Below are 20,571 nucleotides of genomic sequence, written 5' to 3'. Positions count from 1 at the left end.
AGAAAGAAACTCATTCAATTTCAGTGGTGATAGCTGTTGAGTGAATTTTTCTGTGATACCCTCACAGCAGGAAATGATACATTGTAACTGTGGTTCCCTGATTTCCTGCCCACTGCTGAAATCGAGCCTGACAGGACTGTGCTTTCTGAATGTCTGAATAGCCTAGCTTAAGCAGTCAGAGTATTTTTTAATGCCAAAGTAGATAGAATTGTGACTGCAAAAGTAGATATATGGGTGACATACAAAACCTTTGTTTGCTCTTTCAAAATTGTTTTTCCATTTGTGCTGTGATTACACCTGAGTTTCTGTGAAAAGGCTGTATTGGAACTTGGTATACTTTTATAGAATGATATAGGAAATTACAGTTCATTTTGAAAGATATATCAGCTTACTTTTTAATTTAAACAGAAATATGTTTCCTTAATGCAGAGGCCAGTTTTGATTACTTGTGATGCTTTCTTCACTGCTTTTTTATTTGATATCGGTTTTTAAATTATGATAACCTATAGCTGCCAGATGGAAAGGAGTAAACAGGAGTAAACGTCTTTCAAGACTACTGGTAGATAGTTGGCACGGAAAGGAAATGTGTTTTATGTGTTACTGTTCTATGAACCTCAGAGTTTGTCTGTCATTGAGGAGGGAGGGCATGGAGATACTTTCTGAGGTTGGAAGGTGGGTTCTGTCCAGCCTGGGCCCCGGTCCTGTGGTCATACCTACCCCAGCATAGCTTCTTACAGATGAGAATGGAGAGTTGTGATTAAGTGTCTGTTGAGGCAGTCTGAGTGCAGGTTGGAAAAGAATTTCCAGACACAGAGAACTGCAGGAAAGAGTGAGTTTATTAAGAACAAAGAGCAGAGATAAAGTGGGCACTTTGAGCGCACAACTCCTGACAGGCCAGGGAGGGTTGACAGTTTTTGTGAGTTAGTAGCCAATTTTTATAGCCACAAGACAAAGAAAATTCCTGCTGGAAGGTTGGCTTTAGGTGATTGGTTGGGGTGCTAAAGGGTGTGGTGGTCAGGGGCTTTTGGCAATGGTAACAAAGAGGCCAAGTTAACTTCAGAGTGACCTTGGTTCAGCAGTGTTGAGGTGGACCATGAAGCCCAAAGACTCCCAGACAGAAATGTGCTACCCTCAACCCCTGAAGATTCAGGTTCATTCAGTTCAGTTCAGTCGCTCAGTCGTGGTCGACTCTTTGTGACCCCGTGAACTGCAGCATGCCAGGCCTCCCTGTCCATCACCAACTCCCAGAGTCTACCCAAACCCATGTCCATTGAGTTGGTGATGCTATCCAACCATCTCATCCTCTACTGTCCCTTCTCCTCCTGCCCTCAGTCTTTCCCAGCATCAGGCTCTTTTTAAATGAGTCAGCTGTTTGCATCAGGTGGCCAAAGTATTGGAGTTTCAGCTTCAGCATCAGTCCTTCCAATGAATATTCAGGACTGATTTCCTTTAGGATAGACTGGTTGAATCTCCTTGTAGTCCAAGGGACTCTCAAGAGTCTTCTCCAACACCACAGTTCAAAAGCATCAATTCTTCAGCGCTCAGCTTTCTTTATAGTCCAACTCTCACATCCATACATGACCACTGGAAAAACCATAGCCTTGACTAGACAGACCTTTGTTGACAAAGGAATGTCTCTGCTTTTTAATATGCTGTCTAGGTTGGTCATAACTTTCCTTCCAAGGAGTAAGTGTCTTTTAATTTCATGGCTGCAATCACCACCTGCAGTGATTTTGGAGCCCAGAAAAATAAAGTCAGCCACTATTTCCATTGTTTCCCCATCTATTTGCCATGAAGTGATGGGACCAAATGCCATGATCTTTGTTTTCTGAATGTTGAGCTTTAAGCCAACGTTTTCGCTCTCCTTTTTGACTTTTATCAAAAGGCTCTTTAGTTCTTCTTCACTTTCTGCCATAAGGGTGGTGTCATCTGCATATCTGAAGTTATTCATATTTTTCCTGGCAATCTTGATTCCAGCCTGTGCTTCCTCCAGCCCAGCGTTTCTCATGATGTACTCTGCATAGAAGTTAAATAAGCAGAGTGACAATATACAGCCTTGATGTACTCCTTTTCCGATTTGGAACTAGTCTGTTGTTCCATGTCCAGTTCTAACTGTTGCTTCCCGACCTGCATACAGGTTTCTCAAGATTCAAGTTACCTCCAGGCTAATCAGAATTCATGAAATTCGTAGAAATGGCGAACTGTGGCTCAAGTTTGGAACCTTGATTCTCAAGCACAGTGCTGCGAAAACAGATATATTAAGAGTCAGCTGGAGTTGCAGCTTGTATTCCGAATATGACCAGCAGAGTCTGACCTAACTTGGCAGACAAGAGTCCGGACAGGTCAGCTGGCATTTCTCCAGGTGGACCTAGTCCTCACGGGAGGACCTTGGCAGCCTTGGTCACTGTCTGCTCTCTGCGACCATGCTGCTCAGGAGAAGCAGTGAGCACACAGACATGAGCCAGATGTGTAATTTTAAATTACTTCAGTCTCATTGATTTTAGTAATAATCTTATTTAACTCACTTCAACATGTAAATGGTATGAAAATTTATTAATGAAATGTTTTACATTATTTTTTCATAGTAAGTCTTGGAAATCCAGTGCAGACTTTACACCCATAGAATGTCTTAATTCTGACTAAGCTGCATTTCAAGTACCCAGTTGCTACAGTTGGCTGGTGGCTACCATGTTGGACATGCAGCTTGGCACAGCTGGGTCCCACTGAAACCTGCAGTGTTTACAGTTGGAGTTTGGCACCGTGAAAACTTCCTAAGAGTGTAGATATAGGTATAAGCTTCCAAATCATCAGGTTATTCAAAGACATCTAAATTCTACTTCAAGATTAAATATTATATGTGATAGTTTAAGGAAGATAGGAAAGGAGTTTGCTTTCTTCCTGATAATAAAGGGAAGAAACTGGTGAATGTTAACAGTAGAGAAAAGCAGTAGCCAAAATGTCTAGAGGCCTGGGTGATGATGAGTATTACAGTCTGACTGAGGTGTTGGCTACACTGGCAGGGCCCAGGCCGTGTCCAGGCCCAGCAGGATTGTGAAGCCCAGTGGTGAGAAGCCCCCTGAGTTTGAGTTGGGCATCTCCCAGGCCCTCCTGGAGCTGGAGATGAACTTGGACCTCAGGGCCCAGCTGCAGAAGCTGAACATCATGGCCACCAAGGAAATTGAAGTTGGTGGTGGTCAGAAAGGTATCATAATCTTTGTTCCCGTTCCTCAACTGAAATTTCTCCAGAAAATTCAGGTCCTGCTGGTATGTGAGCTGGAGAAGTTCAGTGGGAAGCGCGTTGTCTTTATTGCTCAGACGAGAATTCTGCCTAAGCAAACTCGAAAAAGCTGTACAAAAAACAAGCAAAAACTTCCCAGGAGCTGCACACTGGTAGCTTTGCATGACACCATCCTGGAGGACTTGGTTTTCCCAAGTGAGATTGTGGGCAGGAAAATCCGCATGAAGCCAGATGGCAGGCAGCTCGTAAAGCACAGCAGAACAGTGTGGAACCCAAGGTTTAACGTTTTCTGGTGTCTATAAGAAGCTCCTGGGCAAGGATATAAATTTTGAATTGCCAGAGCTTCAATTGTAAACAAATATGACTAAGTAAAATATTATTCACAATTTAAAAAAACAACTTGAGTGAAGAATCATGCAACAAAAACATCTCCTTTGATCCTCACTGTAGCCCATGGAGGGGATACTTTCGTGACCCCTTTTATGATCCCTGTTTCCCTGTAAGGAAATTGGAAGCAGAGTCAGCAGGCAGTAAGTGTAACAGCCAGAACTTGTGGGTCTGACCCCTGAGCTCCTCACCATCCTGCTTGGCTCTCCCTTACTCTGCTGTGCTCCCTGATTGCTTTGGGCAGATTGGACTTGGGAAAATTATGAAAGTACGGAAGAATTGTGGCTGATTCTTAAGCTGTAGCAGCTGTTCCACTACTCCTGCTCCCTCCTTCAAGTTTCTTCCCAGGGCCGAGCAAGGGAAGTGATTAGAGAGCGATCACCTGTGTTGCCAGCTTGCGCCCTGGGGCCCTGTGTCTTGGGGCTTGGGGGTGGGGGCTCCCACAGACCACTGAGCAGAGGTGTGATGGCCGTCTCTGCTGAGTTCAGTGACACAGCAGAAAAGGGTTTTTTCCTTAGCCAGCTGATTTATCATGAGACCCACAACCCACTTTCATGTAATTTTTTCCTTTTGTTTCCGACTCTTATTTTCAGCACCCAAACCTGGCTCCCTATTGAGACCTAAAGTGCTTGTTATTGTCCTTAGTGGTTTGTTGAACCGGGCTTAGTTTTCTGTTGTTTCTACAAAGACCAGGCATGGGTCTGCCTTTCACAATCAGATGTGTGCAGTTGTTTATGTTTCAGAACTCTTTGTATAGCCACTTCATTTTTATTGTGTAAGTTCAGTGTTTGTGTGGTGGTGTTTGGAGCATTGGTTCCCTGTGGCTGTGACCGACTGTGCCTTCCTGTCTCATGATCCTCAGCCCCCTCCTCCCTTGATTTAATGGGACTGAAAATGGTATCATGTCAAATATGGTTACGTAAATATGTGTTATGAATATTTGAAAGTCTTTTCTCCCTTCAGCTTTAATTTGTTGAAACCTTTCGTAGCTTTACAATTTTCTGTTTATTGTGATTTTTAACTCTGTTGGAAACCTAACTCTATTTACATGTTACTGTTTAGTGAGCAAGATAATGTGGGAGGGGGAAGTTTCTCAGATGTGACTGATTTCTAATTAAGTTGTATGTAGGCCTGTTGAACATGTAGGCAGATGCTTTTGTATATTTTGCGTACAATTAGTTCTCTTATTGTAGATGAATAACTTAGGACCATCACCTCAAAACAAAACAGAAAAAATAATCAAGGACAAACACTGAATTTCTTCCTTGTAAGCTAAGGGTTTGTTATACACAATTGCAAAATTTACTTTTCTCAGAAAGTATTATAATGCACAAGTTTAGGGTTTTAAAGGTTTTAAACTTGACAAGACCTTCATTGTCACTTGACAAGACAAAATCATTGAAGTCATGATTTAGCACTATGTTATTGCAAAAGGAGATAGGATTTGCCTTTTATCTTGATGGTTTTTGCTTGGAGACCTGTGTTTCATGGCCTGCCTGCTCAGTTTCAGCTCTTTTTTTCTCTCTTGCCTCTGCTTGTCTTTTTTGCGGCCTAACCCTACCTCTTCATCTATAAACTGTGAAATTTCCTTGGTTTCACTGATCTCTTTCTACTTGTCCACCTGATATGTGTAAACCTCTACTTGCTGAGAAAACAGACTCTTTTATTATCCCTAAATGTCACCTCTTTATCACGTGCTTACTTTTAAATGGTCCAGCAATGCTAATAAACTCACAATATGTACTTTTCTGAACCAGGTCAAAATTTAAGAGTGTTTTTAATGCAAATAAAATTGTTCAACTACAAATGGTAAAAACACTAAAACAACCAGGCCCATGACTTTTCTGTTATTCCCTGACTGTGGTCTCCTGCTCGTCCCCTCTGCTGTCCAGGCCCACCCAGGTCACCTTCTTCTCTGGCCTTGAGCTGGCATGGCAAGTGTCTCTGAACAGCCTGGACACCGTGGTCAGTTGTCTCAACAGCATTCTCCGGACACTCAGAATTCTGGATGCTGCCCCTGAGCACCCCCTCTGTGGTGCCATTTTGGGGCTGCACATGATGGGTCCTCCCCCTGCTTTGAGAAGGGCCTGTTCTCTGCATCCTCGTCGGGGTTCTCAACACCTTGTCATGTTGCACTATTTGTATCATCTCTGGGCCCATCACGATTTTGTGACTCTTCCTTGGTCAACAAAGTGCTTGATGAAGGACTGAAGAACTGTGCAGAGACTCTTGAAAGTTTATTTTAAAAAAAAAAAAAAAGGGTAATTAGAAAAGGACAACTACTGTGATAGAGAAAGTCTGTTATAGAGAGTCTGACATTCTAATGGCCTTTAAAAAAATAAGGTTCGTTCTGGGTTTCTGCATTTCTCTAGTTCTCTTTGGTGAGTGCAGGTGTTTGTGTTGTTTGCACAGTGCAGTGTAACTGTACAATTATAGTGGACCCACGTCTTTATTCTCTGACTTTTTGGTAACTTGAGAAAAACGATACCATTTTACCTTCAGTGCCTTTCGCCAGATACTCTAGCAAATAGAAGATAAATTAGCATACAGGATGGAAATAAGTTACTCTCCACATTTATGGATGAACAACTTGGTGGTTCAGATGGTGAAGAATCTGCCTGCAATGCAGGAGACCCAGATTTGATCCCTGGGTTGGGAAGATTCCCTGGGGGAGGGCGTGGCAACCCACACCAGTGTTCTTGCCTGGAGAATTCCATGGACAGGAGCAGAGGTTCATGGGGTTGCAAAGAGTCAGACACAACTGAACGACTAATGCACACAATTAATGCATAGTTGGACTTATCCTTTTTCTTTTTTACTTGTGCCGGGTTAGTGGCTAAACTGAGAATTAAATCAAATTTTGACTTTTTAAGATTCTCTGATTAGTCATAAATTCCTCTTTATATTTGCCAGGATAATGACTAGTGAAATAATTTGAATTTTGTGACCCATTAAAATATTTTTTTGTCTACTGTGTTGAAAACGTGACATTTGTGTTGTGTCTCAATTTATTTTTCTATGGAAGGTTAAAACTAAGAAAGCTTTTATGCTGACTAAATCCCCCTTGTTAAAACTGTATATTAGTGATAGCAAGTATTTCTTAAAGCTGTGATTATTTACAATGGGCTGAAAAACAGTGTTTTTTGGTGTTTGTGTGTGTGTGTGTATCAAACCAATTAGAAATTGTTTTTACTTTTAAAAATTACAATAAAAAAGTAGCAAAACATTTGTATTAATTTTTCTCTATTATCCTAGTACAGTGATTAAGAAATATTTGTTCATAAAATTGATGAAGTTTTTAAAGTCATGAAACCAAGACAATATTTTGACAGTTCATGACACATGTTTTCACTCGTTAGTGTAGCAGCTGCGTTATTTGGGAGCTGTGTGACATGAAGCTGCCCAGGCTCTGAGGGTGGCAGGAGGCGCCTCACTTGTCCTGGGCCTGTTGGGAGTCTCATCTCATAGCTCCCTCTGCACTTCCAAGTAAAAGCCAAGGGTCCTGTCTCATGAGCTAATGTGAGTTGTTCTTAAGGATTTTTATTCTTTTATGGCAGCACTATTTGTTCCTTTTTCTTTTGCCTTAATTGCCTACCTTTCTCTGTCTGTTGCTGCTATTTTACAGTTTTTACAAAGACTTCTCTTGTCTGGAATATTATTATATTCTTCCAACTGATTTTCTATTGCTCAATCCTTCCAATTTCTGCTTTCTTTCTCGAGTATAAACTGCTCATGTGAATTCTTTCCCCAGATAGTTTTATGGTTCTTTACTGTTTACAGACCATTGGATACACTGCTTCTCATGATTTCTCTTTCTTGTATCTGAAAATCCTCCCCACCTTGGCTTCACCTATCTATAACTAGTTCAAGTATGTATTAAATAGCTGTGGTGTACTGACTCCTTTAACAAGATACAAGCTAGCCTTTCTGATCCTGAATGAATGGGGGAGAAGTCTTATTCCCAATACTTATGCTTCAGTTCTAAATTTCTATCACTTTTCTTCTGAGAGTTCCACGCTTGCCCTTACTGGGTTGGCTGGTGGCCATCTTCCTGTCTATTCATAATGTTTTTAGAAATGTGATGTCTGACAGTTTCCTTATATTCTCTCTGTAATTATTTATACCCAGCAAATTCATTGTGTTTATCATTGCTACCATTCTCTTTTTAACTTTTTTCCTTGAAATTTGGCCCTTTTGCATATCCTATCAAAGCACTGAGGAAGCATTTTATACTGCCTTTTAGGTCCTTTTTATATACATCTTCTCTTTGTACTTTGTATACTGCATTAATCTGGGCTGAGAAAACTGTTTACTCATAACTATAATCATGTTTGTACATCATTTATATAAGGCTTTTATATTTGTTCATATATTTGAGCTGAAAAGTTCTGTTAGATGATTGTGATCAATTTATAGCCTAAGAAACGCAAGGGTCAAGGAGTGACCCAGCATCTCCCAACTGGGGGACGAATTCTCTCCAGGATCAGCTGCCTCCCTTCCCATCCTGTTTTGTTGTCCTCTGTACTTACTGGTCAAGACTGCCATAAGGCAGTTTTGTGTATGTACTGGAATATGTACATTCCAGTCTGTGTACTGGAATATGCTTTAGTGACTTTAGTTAGCAGTTTGAATTTATTATTTCATTTGATTTCCCCAGCATTTCTGTCAGTTAGGCAGGCCTGGCATTATTAATACTATTTTACATTATTAGCACTATTTTACAAATGATAATAATACTGATTGCCAATTTGCCAAACCAGTGATTTAAAGAACAGAAACAACAGCAGGTCATCAGACTCGTAGCCTGTGCTGTTTTCATTGCCCTATGTATAAGATACATTGGAAAGTGAAATGTGTTTTTACTTTGTGGGGATTGAACCTGGGTCAGAAAGATCCCCTGGAGAAGAGAATGGCAACCCACTGCAGTATTCTTGCCTGGAGAATTCCATGGACAGAGGAGCTTGGTGTGCTACAGTCCATAGAGTCGCAAAGAGTCAGACACGATGGAGTGACTAACACTTCACTTCACTGAAACATTTCTCTGGTTGTGTTCTGTATTAAAATGTGAAATATTAAAATTAAATGGCAGCTGTTGTTTTAACTTATTAGCCTGAGTTTTATGTGCCATGGTATTACTAGTCCAAGGCTAAAGAGAATGAATCCCTTTATGGTATACTGTCAGAAATTTGTTACTGGAGGGAGAAATAAAACCAAAGGCCAGAGATGTGTTTTAGGCACAACATCATTCTGTGTCACTCTCCACCATTTGCGTGTCCTGCTCTCAGAGTGATTCTGACCATTCTTGGCCCATAGAGGGGGGATTTTGGGGAGGGGATGTCTGTACTTGTGACACTTTCCTCGCCAGTGGCTACAGTGTCTTGAGATAGCCCATAGTTTTGCTTCATAATCCGTACGCATTGTTTAATCAGTGACTTGATTGATTGTAGAACAGCTTTTCTACAGAGAGTCTTGAAAGAAAGCGAAAGCGAAGCTGCCCAGTCATTTCTGACTCTTTGTGACCCCATGGACTATAGACTACCAGGCTCCTCCATCCATGGGATTTTCCAGGCAAGAGTACTGGAGTGGGTTGCCATTTCCTTCTCCAGGGGATCTTCCTGACTCAGGGATTGAACCCGGGTCTCCCACATTGCAGGCAGATGCTTTACCATCTGAGCCACCAGGGAAGCCCTTGAGGGCAGCACTTGAGAGCATCTTGAGGTCATATGTTAACTAGCAGCAAGAAGCTCTAGTGCCGAGCGGTAGAGAGTAGAGCATCTGGAATCCCCTGTGATTGTAATGATACTTTAGTCCAGAACTTCCTTTAGTTGTTAGGTCTGCATGAACCCCTGTTTGACTGTGGTTTTCTGGATGTCTGCATCTGAGTCCCTGTTGATGGAGCTGTGGGTGTGGAGTTGTATCAAGGAGGTGATAAAGTGTACAGGTGGAGCCTTTAGGTAGAATGAACCATGTTGCATTTCCTCATTTCTAAATATATAAGATGACAGTGTATCACAGGGAAGAGAGTAGTAGAGTAGTGTAGTGTAGTGAACAAACAGGAAGTTGGGAGTCAAAAGTTTGAATTCCTGCTGCACTGCTGCCTTGCTCTCTGACCCCAGAAGTTCCCCTCTTCTCAAATATACAGTAAACTCACTCGTTTGGGGCTGTTGTAAGGATATGGATGAGGACTCTGCACATGTAGGTGCTGTTCACATGTTACTTATTTTAATGAATAGTGATTACGATATGTTAGGTCCTTTAACGAAAAATATTTCAACTCCAACCTGTCGTCAACACTGCAGGCAGGCAGTGCCGTCTCCATTTGACAGACAGGCATCCAGAGTGTGGAGAGTCTTGGTGACTCACTCTAGGGCCTGCTGAGCAATGACTTCAGACATAAGCTCTGTTTATCCCTAGCTTTGTGCTGTGCTGTTGGAGAAGGAAGTGGTAACCCACTCCAGTATTCTTGCTTGGAGAATCCCACGGACAGAGGAGCCTGGTGGGCTACAGTCCATGGGGTCGCAAGAGTTGGACATGACTTAGTGACTAAACCACCACCACCACTGTGCTGTGATGTTATAAGGGGTCAGTAGTAGAGGAGTGTGAACTTTAACAACAGTTTGCATATTGCTCTTAAGGAAACAGTACTCTAAATTAGGAATCGGGAGACACAGATGAGCACTATATTTCTGTATTATTTATGGGGAAAGTTACTTAAACATATTCTATGAAATACCTTTAAAACACTTGGCTATGTTTCTCCTAAGGTTTACGTATGAAATGTTTTCTCGTGACTTTTTGTCAGAATTTTGAAAATTTCCTTTGAGGTGATCAAAGTATGTTTTATAAATTCGATTTTGATATTTTATTCTTTTTTTTTTTTTAGTCATTCCTACACTGGTCAAGACTACAGTACACAGGGCAATGCTGGCAAGATTTCTTTAGATCAGATCGATTCGGTAAGCATCTCATCCTGTTAAACCTTTGTCAACAGAGAAAAAAGATTTTCTTCAACCAAAGATTATTTTTAGGGTGGGGTGATGGAAGACAATGTTATTTCATTGCTTGCCAATCATTTTAAAAATAAATGCCATGTGCTGTGCATATGACTTTTTGTCATTATAGGAAAACCAAACAATCAGAAAATTATTTGTAGTCTGATAAAAACAATTTAACCAGTTTTCCAAAAGGAGGTTTCTTTTAAGTGATGACACTTAAATAGTATTTATGTGTTTATATTTAAACACCATATAATTTAGGAAAGGAGAAATGGAGAGTACTAAGTATAGCTGTCTCCTAGGGCTGCTGTAACAGCAAACCACAGGCTGGGTACTCTGAACAACAGGATCTTATCTTCTCACATTTCTGGAGGCGAGAGTTCATGATCAAGCTGTCAGCTATCAGTTTCTTCTGAGGGCCTCTCTTCTTGGCTTCTGGGTGTCTGCCCCATCCCTCTGTCTCTTTCTCTGCTTAGAAGGCTGCTAATCACCTTGGACCATGGCCCCACCCCCATGATCTCATTTAACCTTGATTGCCTTCTTACAGGTCCCAGCTCTAGATACAGCCACATTCTGAGATTGTGGGGTTAGGACTTGGCATATAAATTTGAGAAGGATGCAGAGTATTCCATGACACTAAGTATAGGTCTTGTGTTGCCTCCAGAGTGGGCAGTTCATTTCAGCTTCACTTTGTGAAGCTCTATAGGAGAATCAATGTGTGTACACTCAACTACACTTTTACTGTATAGAATTTCACTTTAATGCACTTTAGGATTTCTGCATTACCCAAAAAAGGGAAAGTAAGTCAACCATAAATAATCTTTGTTTAGATAATTACCAATTTATTTACAATAAATTAAAAGTACACTGAGGTTTTAATGCTTGGAAACAAGAGTTATAATGGTGAGTAGGGGGAGATTCTGAGCTTTTGGAGACCAAAATGAATAGATCATCTTCCTATTCAAGAAATTATAATCAAGTAGAAGTTGTTACAATGAAAGACAAAGAGGCTGCCTGGTCAGTCAGGGGAGCAAAGTGAGACCCATCCCTGCTCACAAGCAAAGTGGAACCTGCCAAGGAGCCCATGAGAGGTGGGAGTTAAGTCTCAGGAGGAGGATACTTGAGAAGGTGAGGGAGATACAGCTGAGACCATAAATGAAAAAAGTTTTCTTTAATTGTTAATTTCTTTAACACATTTATTTGAATTTGCCTTTTGAGAGCCATTTCTCTTATTTTTGTGTTTACTTTTGGGTTATTTTAAAATTTCATCTGTGATTCACCAGTTGTACTTTTGAACGTATTTCCCAGTAAAATGAAATGTTAGATATACATGAAAACCCATACACTCATTTATTTGAAATAACCCTAAACTGGATTTGACCCAAATGTCCTTCAATGAGTGAATGAGTGAATGGTTAGACAAATGGTATTACATCCACACACTGAGGAGATATTACTCAGCAATAAAAAAGGAACGAGCTATTGATAGCTGCAATTTAGAAGAATTTTGTAGGAATTATGCTGAGTAAAAAGCCACTCTCAAAACTTTATATGATTCTATTTATGTAACACTTGAAATGACAAAGTTACAGAGGTGGAGAATAGCTTAGTGGTTGCCAAGGGTTCGGGAATGGTGGGGGCAGGCTGCAGAAGGTGGAGGTTATAAGAAGGGAGATAGGAAGGAGCCTGGTTGGGTGGGGGGGAATTCTTGAACCTACATGGGAAAAAGTTCCATAGAGTTAAGTACACAGATATGAGCACGTGAGTGTCACAGAAAATCTAAATTGTGTTAGTGTCAGTATCTTGGTGGTGATAATTCACTACAGGTTTACAAGATATTACCTTTAGGGGGAACCAGATACATGACATCTCTTTGCATTATTTCTTACAACTGCATGGGAATCTATAGTTATCTCAAAAGAGAAAGTTTAATTAAAAAAAAAGAAATAGGTGAAATAAATGTTAATAATTTACTTAACCTAATATATCTAAAATATTATCATTTTGACATGTAATCAGTATAAGAATATTAATAAGAAAAACAATTCATCTGTAGTCACAGTGAGACAATAATAACTTCTTTATGGTTTTTGTTTTTATTCCAGTTAAACTGAATTTGCAATTTGCAAATTAGATTGATTTTGTAACAGATATTGTGGAGATTGATAAATAACAAAATATTCTTTTTTTCTGTAGCTTTCTACCAAGTCCTTCCCACCCTGCATGCGTCAGTTACATAAAGCCCTGCGGGAAAATCACCATCTCCGTCATGGGGGCCGCATGCAGTATGGCCTCTTCCTTAAGGGCATTGGCCTAACCTTGGAACAGGCGTTGCAGTTCTGGAAGCAAGAATTTATCAGAGGGAAGATGGATCCAGACAAGGTAATTTTGGAAAATCTGAGCAGTAACTGAAATTTTAACTTGGTCTGAAGACTAAAAAATTTTTCAATATGCCCCTATAATGTAGTTGAAATTCTATAATTTACCTATGTAAAAAGAAACTCATTAATTAATCTAATATTTGCTAAACAGAAGGTTGGGAAAGGTTGATTCCGTTCAAAGGGTAAGATTGAAACAGCCAATGTAAGATGTAAAGTAATGCTTGGATGAGGATGCTGTACTTCTCTTTGGTAGGTAGACTGCCAGTATCGCTGTACCTGAAATTGTGTTCTGAGTTGTGTTTCTGTAGGAATGCGTGTGTATATGTAATATATATAGGCATATATACATACGTGCACAGAACTAGGAAATGCTGAGAAAGAATAAAGTGAAAACAGTTCTGAATGCATTTTATTGTGCTATGCAGAATCTTTCACAGGGAATTTATTTTTTCCCTCAAACTTTAAAATTTGTTTTGTATTTGGGTATAGCCGATTAACAATGTTGTGGTAGTTTCAGATGAATAGCAGTGGGACTTTGTCATACGTATACATGTACCCATTTTCCTCCAACCCCCCTCCCATCCAGGCTGGCACATAACGCTGAGTAGACTTTTGTGTGCTATACAATAGATCTTTGTTGGTTATCCATTTTGAATATAGCAGTGTGTACATGACCTTCCCAAACTCCTTAATTATCCTTTCCCCCTGGCAACCATAAGTTCGTTTTCTAAATCTTTCATAGGGAATTTTTAGATAGATGTTTATCACTGTAAACTTGAGATACCATTGTTTTTTCTCATTTTAAAAACTGACACTATATTATGATCATTTTCTTAGGTGGTTGAATCATTTTTGAAAATATCATTTGTATTAGTTGCATGAAATCACGTCCTTTGAAAGTGATATAATTTGCTTAATCATTTGCATGTTATTGAACACTTCGTTGTATCCATTTGACAGTGTCATAAATGTTATTGCAAACAATATCCTGAGCACATAAATCTCTGATTATAACTCTGATTGTGTCCTCTGTATGTATTCATCAGAGGATCAGTTTACTTGGTGAAAGACTGTAGACAGTTTTAAAGTTTTGTTGAATTCTATCATGCTACTAAATGACTGGAAAGTCTGTAAATTAGCCGTTGTGAGAACTTTGCTCTGTCATTGACATCACTGTATGTTATTGAAAATGTTTTTTGATCTTTTTATTAGGAAGTTGATGTATTAAGTAGATAGGTGTGTTAGGGTTCTCCAGAGAAACAGAACCAATTGTGTGTGTGTGTGTGTGTGTGTGTGTGTGTACACAGAAAGACAGGTATTTAACAGCCCATGTGATTATGGAGGCTGAGTCCCCAAAATCTTCAGGTAGCAGGCTGGAGAACCAAGAGGAAAGAGTTGGTGTTTCAATTTGAGTCTGAAGGCAGGAAAAAAAAGTCCGTGAGTGAACTCACAGCCCTCAGACAGGAGGTGTGTGTGTGTGTTAGTAACTCAGTTCATTCGCTCAGTTGTGTCCTACTCTTTGTGACCCCATGGACCACAGCACGCCTGGCTTCCTTGTCCATCACCAGCTCCCGGAGCTTACTCAAACTCATGTCCATCAAGTCGGTGATGCCATCCAACCATTTCATCCTCTGTCGTCCCCTTCTCCTCCTGCCTTCAGTCTTTCCTAGCATCAGGGTCTTTTCTAGTGAGTCAGTTCTTCGCATCAGGTGGCCAAAGTGTTGGAGTTTCAGGTTCCGCATCAGTTCTTCCAATGAATATTCAGGACTGATTTCCTTTAGGATGGACTGGTTTGATCTTCTTGCAGTCCAGGGGACTCTCAAGAATCTTCTCCAACACCACAATTCAAGAGCATCAATTCTTTGGAACTCAGCTTTCTTTATAGTCCAACTCTCCCATCCATACATGACTACTGGAAAAACCATAGCTTTAACTAGATGGACCTTTGTTGACAAAGGAATGTCTCTGCTTTTTAATATACTGTCTAGGTTGGTCATAGCTTTTCTTCCAAGGAGCAAGCGTGTTTTAATTTCATGGCTGCAATCACCACCTGCAGTGATTTTAGACCCCAAGAAAATAAAGTCTGTCACTGTTTCCATTTTTTCCCCATTTATTTGCCATGAAGTAATGGTACCAGATTATCTTAGTTTTCTGAATTTTGAGTTTTAAGCCAATGTTTTCACTCTCCTCTTCACTTTCATCAAGGGGCTCTTTAGTTCTTCACTTTCTGCCATAGGGATGGTATCATCTGCATATCTGAAATTATTGATGTTTCTCCCGGCAATCTTGATTCCAGTTTGTGCTTCATCCAGCCCAGCATTTCTCATGATGTACTCTGCATATAAGTTAAATAAGCAGGGTGACAATATACAGCCTTGACATACTCCGTTCCCAATTTGGAACTAGTCTGTTGTTCCATGTCTGGTTCTAACTCTTGCTTCTTGACCTGCATACAGATTTCTCAGGAGGCAGGCCAGGTGGTCTGGTATTCCCATCTCTTTTAGAACTTTCCCCAGTTTGTTGTGATCCACACAGTTTGTTAGTCACTCAGCCGTGTACAACTCTTTGTGACCCCATGGACTGTATCCCACCCGGCTTCTCTGTCTGTGGAATTCTCAGGCAGGATTACCAGAGAAGGTTGCCATTTGCTTCTCCTGAAGATCTTTTTGACCCAGGGATCGAAGTCGTGTCTCCTGCACTGCAGGCAGATTCATTACCATCTGAGCCACTGGGGAAGCAGGAGGAGATAACCTCTTAGTCACAGGAGAGTTGGCTTATTTGTTCTGTCCAGGCCAGGGGAGGATTGCATGAGGCACCCCATGCTGGGGAGGCATCTGCTCTGCTCAGTCCACCAATTCAGATGTTAATCTCCTCTAGAAACACCCTCACTGACATATCCAGAATATGGCCAGAGGTCTGGGGGCCGTGATGGTCAAAAAATTAACCATCACAGTAAGGAAGGATTTAGGAGGTGGGGTTTTCAGTGAAGTTAGTGAGGTTGAGGTAGCTCTTTAGCCTGGTTTGTGCTATAACTACGTGAGGGGAAGAGGAGCTGAATGAAGGTAGAGGCAGATCTGGGCCCCAGGTCTTGGGCTTGTGCGTCTGTCCTGCACCCCCTCCTCCCCGCTGGCTTATGTGTGTATCTGGGATGGTCTCGTATCAGGGCCATCAGTATTTACTTTTAAACCTATGTGTTTGAAAAAAATTTTCAAATGAGATTTTTATTTTAAAATATAAAAGTTTTCTTCAAAAATTATTGGAAAAGAAAAATCAATAATTTTTATCTTTCTAGATAATATGTAGCAGTCTGTATTTTCATTAGCTTATTACTGATTACAGCAAATATATTATTTTTATGAAAATATTTTAAGGTACATGTATGATTTACTGTTTCTCTCTAGTGTTCTGTTGTTACGGTCTGTTGTTGTAAATAAAAGTTCATGTTTTTCTCTTTTTTTAAAAGTTCATGTTTATATCTTACATATATTTGCAATGAAATTAATTTAGCATCTCTTTACGAAAATACTGTTAAATGGTACATACAATTAAAACTACTTTTTAGAGGTATAGGAAATTAATTCCTTAAAATACTGCTTATAGAGCACGATTATGGAGGATATATTGGACATTTTTTGTAGTGCTCTAATGAAAGGACCTGACGTTGAGCCCAGAAATGACTTGGAACATTGCTTCTGTTGGATAGCTTGTTTCCTGACTGTGGGGGATGCTTCTGAGGTGATTCAGTCATTCTCACCTGGACTGCTCCTTTCTGTGGTTTCCCAGGTGACCATACTTCTGATTGCTTTTTCTTCTGTTCATGCCCTCATTGTAACTTATTTGACATACGTTGCTTTGTGCATCTGAGCAGAAATTATGGATACCTTACTGTTGCTTTTGGGGGAGCAGGAAGCGGTCATCTTGTAGGTAGTAGGAATTGAACTGTGAAAGTATACTTGTGGCAGAGGTGATTCTGCAAATGCAGGCTTTGTCCCCCACCCTCCAACACGGTTACTAAGAATTGAAGGATTAGTAGCCAGTAGGACCTGGTCTTGCTAGATAAATGACTACCAACTGGGACCAGCTGTGTAAGGTCATGATAGTGTAATTTAAAGATACGTAATTTCATAGCTTTGAACATTCACTAACATCATATAATCAATTTGAGATGTTATAAAAGTTTACACAGAAAATAGTATGAACAAGGTTTCCACTTACATTCCCTCTTGGTTGAAATGAATTTCACTTCTTTAAATATGGATTTTAGATTGTATTGGCCAACACTGATTTTTTAAAAGACTGTTGCTTTGTAAGATTTCAGTCTATTTGGTAATACAATGACCTGAGAAAAGTAACCAGAACTCAATTACACAACATGGTGGTGAGGAGCATGTTGTTGAGGTGGCATGGAGGCAGGAAGTTACTAGAGAGGGTTGTGCTAGAGAAGATTTGGTGAGATCAGTCTCACATCAAGGTTTGAAGGAGGTGATGGTGCTGATCAGTTGAAAGAGAAGAAAGGATAGCAGTACACGGGCAGCAGGAACCATGGGAAAGCAGGGCAGGCTCTTCCACTGTTTTCTACCATTATTTTATAATTCTTCCATTATTTGTTGCTGCTACTCATTCCCCAGGTTTTACTATTGTCAGCTGGTTTGGGGTTGTGATTTTTGAATGTCTGCTTTCAGACTTCTGTATGGATTTGACCTGTCGGTATATTCAAATATCATTTTTATTTGGATGCATATTATACTAGAGGGTAAGGAATTCTAGTATTAAAACATCACCCACTTCCAGGGAACATTCTGTTGTTATGAATCATCTTGTAGCAGACTAATTGCTTTAGGGTATAACTTACTCCCAAAGTATTAGTTTTATTATGTAGAATTTTTATATTAGATTAATTATATTGAGTGTGAATGTTTACGATATATTAAAAATTTGACAGTAAAACTTTTTCAGTTACTCTTGTCAGTGGGGATCAGGGACATGTGAAAATTGCACTTAGGTTTCAAATAAGATTCTTTGGATTTATGAATGATTCTATAAGAGGTACTCAGAGCTTTGAATGTCTTATTTCTGAGATTCCTGAAATAAATGCACTTATGCTTTATGCAAATAAAATATATTTATGAATCATAGTACAGTTTTATGCAAGTTTTTCTTGTTGTAATTATAATTTACATGGCAGTCTACCTGAGAAAAAGCCTCACCCTATATGCAAGAGATAAAATTAATCAAACCTCTATTGAAGGCATGAAGAAACTTAGCACTAACTATTCTTTCACTTGGAATTTGGATATTAAATCCCTTCAGCCACTGGCTTTGTTAAGGATTAAATTGAACTAGATAATTCTTCTCATAAATTCAAAGCAATGTGTCCGCTTAATCAGATTGCTTGTAGAGCTGTTGCCTGAATTGCTTTGACCCAACTCTGTTGGACATTAAGTGCAGTGTAGATCACAAGCGTGTTGTGTGGCTGAGTTCTCCTCCCTGGTGAGGCTGTACCCGAAGTCTACTCCATGTTGTCATAATTGGGTCAGGCAGTGTTTAGCACTGTCAAAATGCTTATCTTCTGTCCCAGATCCAGCTCACATCATGACTTATTGCAGACCTATGTCATTAAAAATGGACCACCCAAGGATTAAGTCTTTGGCTGGTGGGGTGTGCATATATAAAGCATATTTACCACTGGGTTTTTCTTTTTAATACCAGTGGTTCTCCCATGACCCCAGTCAGCAGCATCAGCTTTAGCAGTATCTGGGAATTTGTCACAAATGATGACTCTGAGAATCAGACTATGGAGGCGGGTCCATAGCCGATGGTTTCCAAGACTCCACATGGAAGTAATGTACACTGCAGACTGAGAACTGTCTTTTAGATGTTGCCTCATAGAAATCTAAGTGATCATAGTTTATCAAATAGAGGCGTGAAAATCTCCAGCTGTTTGTTCTCTTGTCTATTTCTGTTGCAATTTGAGGGTAATGTTGTCCTTTGTTAGTAACCCATGTGTATATATTTGAGGTCTGGCTGCATATCAGGTCTGGTCAATACTAAATGAACACACACAGCGGAGTTCCTCAGCTGGAGCCCCTCCAGCACACTCGATGATGCCCCCTGAGCCCTTGAGGGAGTCAGGCTGGGCCTGGGGTGCTCAGGGTTAGTTGCCTTCAACTGTGAGTAGCTCCTTCCACTTACTTTACAAAACAGTGTTTTACATGTGCTCATATGAAAAAGGTTGGAGAAAACTAATATGAAGTACTGACTTGGAGTCAGACTGAATTGACATTTGACTCCACTGTATGCACACTTGGGCGGATTACCTGGTATGTGTCCTCATCTACAGAATATGGACAATAACAGTGTATCCATCTGGATATATAGCTCTGTCCCTGTTTACACTTGATTGATGTGTTGAGGATTTGGTAAAGGATTAGTCCACATTCTGGCATGTAGTAAATGCTAGCTCTTCTCATTTAGGACTTCATAGGAAGGTGGGGTTAGCTTGACGCAGAGTAATCAGTAAAGTTTGCACAAGTAGAATAGAATCTGATGGCTTGTTAAGATTTCATGTCACCTAAAATACAGAGGAGGGTTAAGGGGAAAGACTGAATTCCAGCAGAAATGATTTGTTTTAGGAAATGTTTAAGGGATTTAGACTAAGGGAATGCATTTCAGGCTGTGTTCTTAGAAACTCCTAGGTTCCAGAGGAAAGAGGACTGAAGTTTACAGGGGAGATTGAGATGTCTGATTTCTGTCCACACTTTAACAAGTGTAACAAAACCGTACCTTCATCTATTTTTATGTGTTGGGATTCTATGTAAGATTTCTCTTAAAAGAGGGTTTTCCTACTTAAAAGTGTTTACAAAATACTATTGTTTATTTGTGGTGTAGAATTTAGGAAAGTAGGAGATGAGACAGGAGGAGAAAGAGATTAGTGTGAGAATAGAGTTGCTTGAAATGAACCTCATTTTTAGTCAAGAGAAAGCCACTAGCGAGTGTTAAACAGGGAGAATTGTTTTTTCAGAAGAGAATCTGGAAGTGGTATGCAGCCTTTAGACTGGGAGAGAGTCAGGTCTTCTCGTGGTAGTACTAGGACAAGTTTAAATGGAGGAATCAGAGAAGAGGTTGCAGGAGAGTGGAGGTTGGACAGTCCACAGGTAACAGGAAGGTGGGAACTCCAGGAGCAGAGGTTGTGCATGGACCTGGTGGGTCTGGGATCAGAGTAGAGAGAAATGGGTCATGAGTTGAGTTTTTGGTGTAAATTTAAATCCATGTCCAGGTAGAAATTCTTCTTGGTTGATTGGTTGGCTTATCTGTTCCTTCCTTCCTCTGTGGTTCTTATGGAGCCCTTAGAGTGTGAGAGGTGCTGTTCTGCGAGGAGAAACGCAGGGATGTGGATTTGAGAGCCCTTCAGGGAGAGTGGAGGGAAAAGCCTCATGCAGGTAAGTGAATGGGCAGATGGAGAATATAGAGCAGTGCAGAGAGCAGAGGCTCAGCCTCAAGGGATAACCCCATTGTAGTAGTGATGGAGGAGCCTGGAGTGAGACCTGAATTACTAGAAATATTGGAGAGA

The 20,571-nt window shown here is 40.3% G+C and overlaps 1 protein-coding gene and 1 pseudogene across 1 annotated transcript in view; both read left to right on the top strand.

Moving 5' to 3' along the window:
* PRIM2 (DNA primase subunit 2) overlaps positions 1-20,571 on the top strand; it is a 334,693-nt gene that overhangs the window by 211,977 nt on the left and 102,145 nt on the right. Inside the window, exons 9-10 of the mRNA XM_061397775.1 lie at positions 10,509-10,581; positions 12,817-13,002. Coding sequence (XP_061253759.1) covers positions 10,509-10,581; positions 12,817-13,002 — 259 coding nt within the window. The remainder of the gene's footprint in view (positions 1-10,508; positions 10,582-12,816; positions 13,003-20,571) is intronic.
* LOC133236829 (small ribosomal subunit protein eS7-like) lies at positions 2,194-9,224 on the top strand (annotated as a pseudogene).

The sequence above is a fragment of the Bos javanicus genome, chromosome 23, assembly GCF_032452875.1.
Source record: "Bos javanicus breed banteng chromosome 23, ARS-OSU_banteng_1.0, whole genome shotgun sequence".
Classification (NCBI taxonomy): Eukaryota; Metazoa; Chordata; class Mammalia; order Artiodactyla; family Bovidae; genus Bos; species Bos javanicus.
This window is presented reverse-complemented; position numbering and strand designations above follow the sequence as displayed.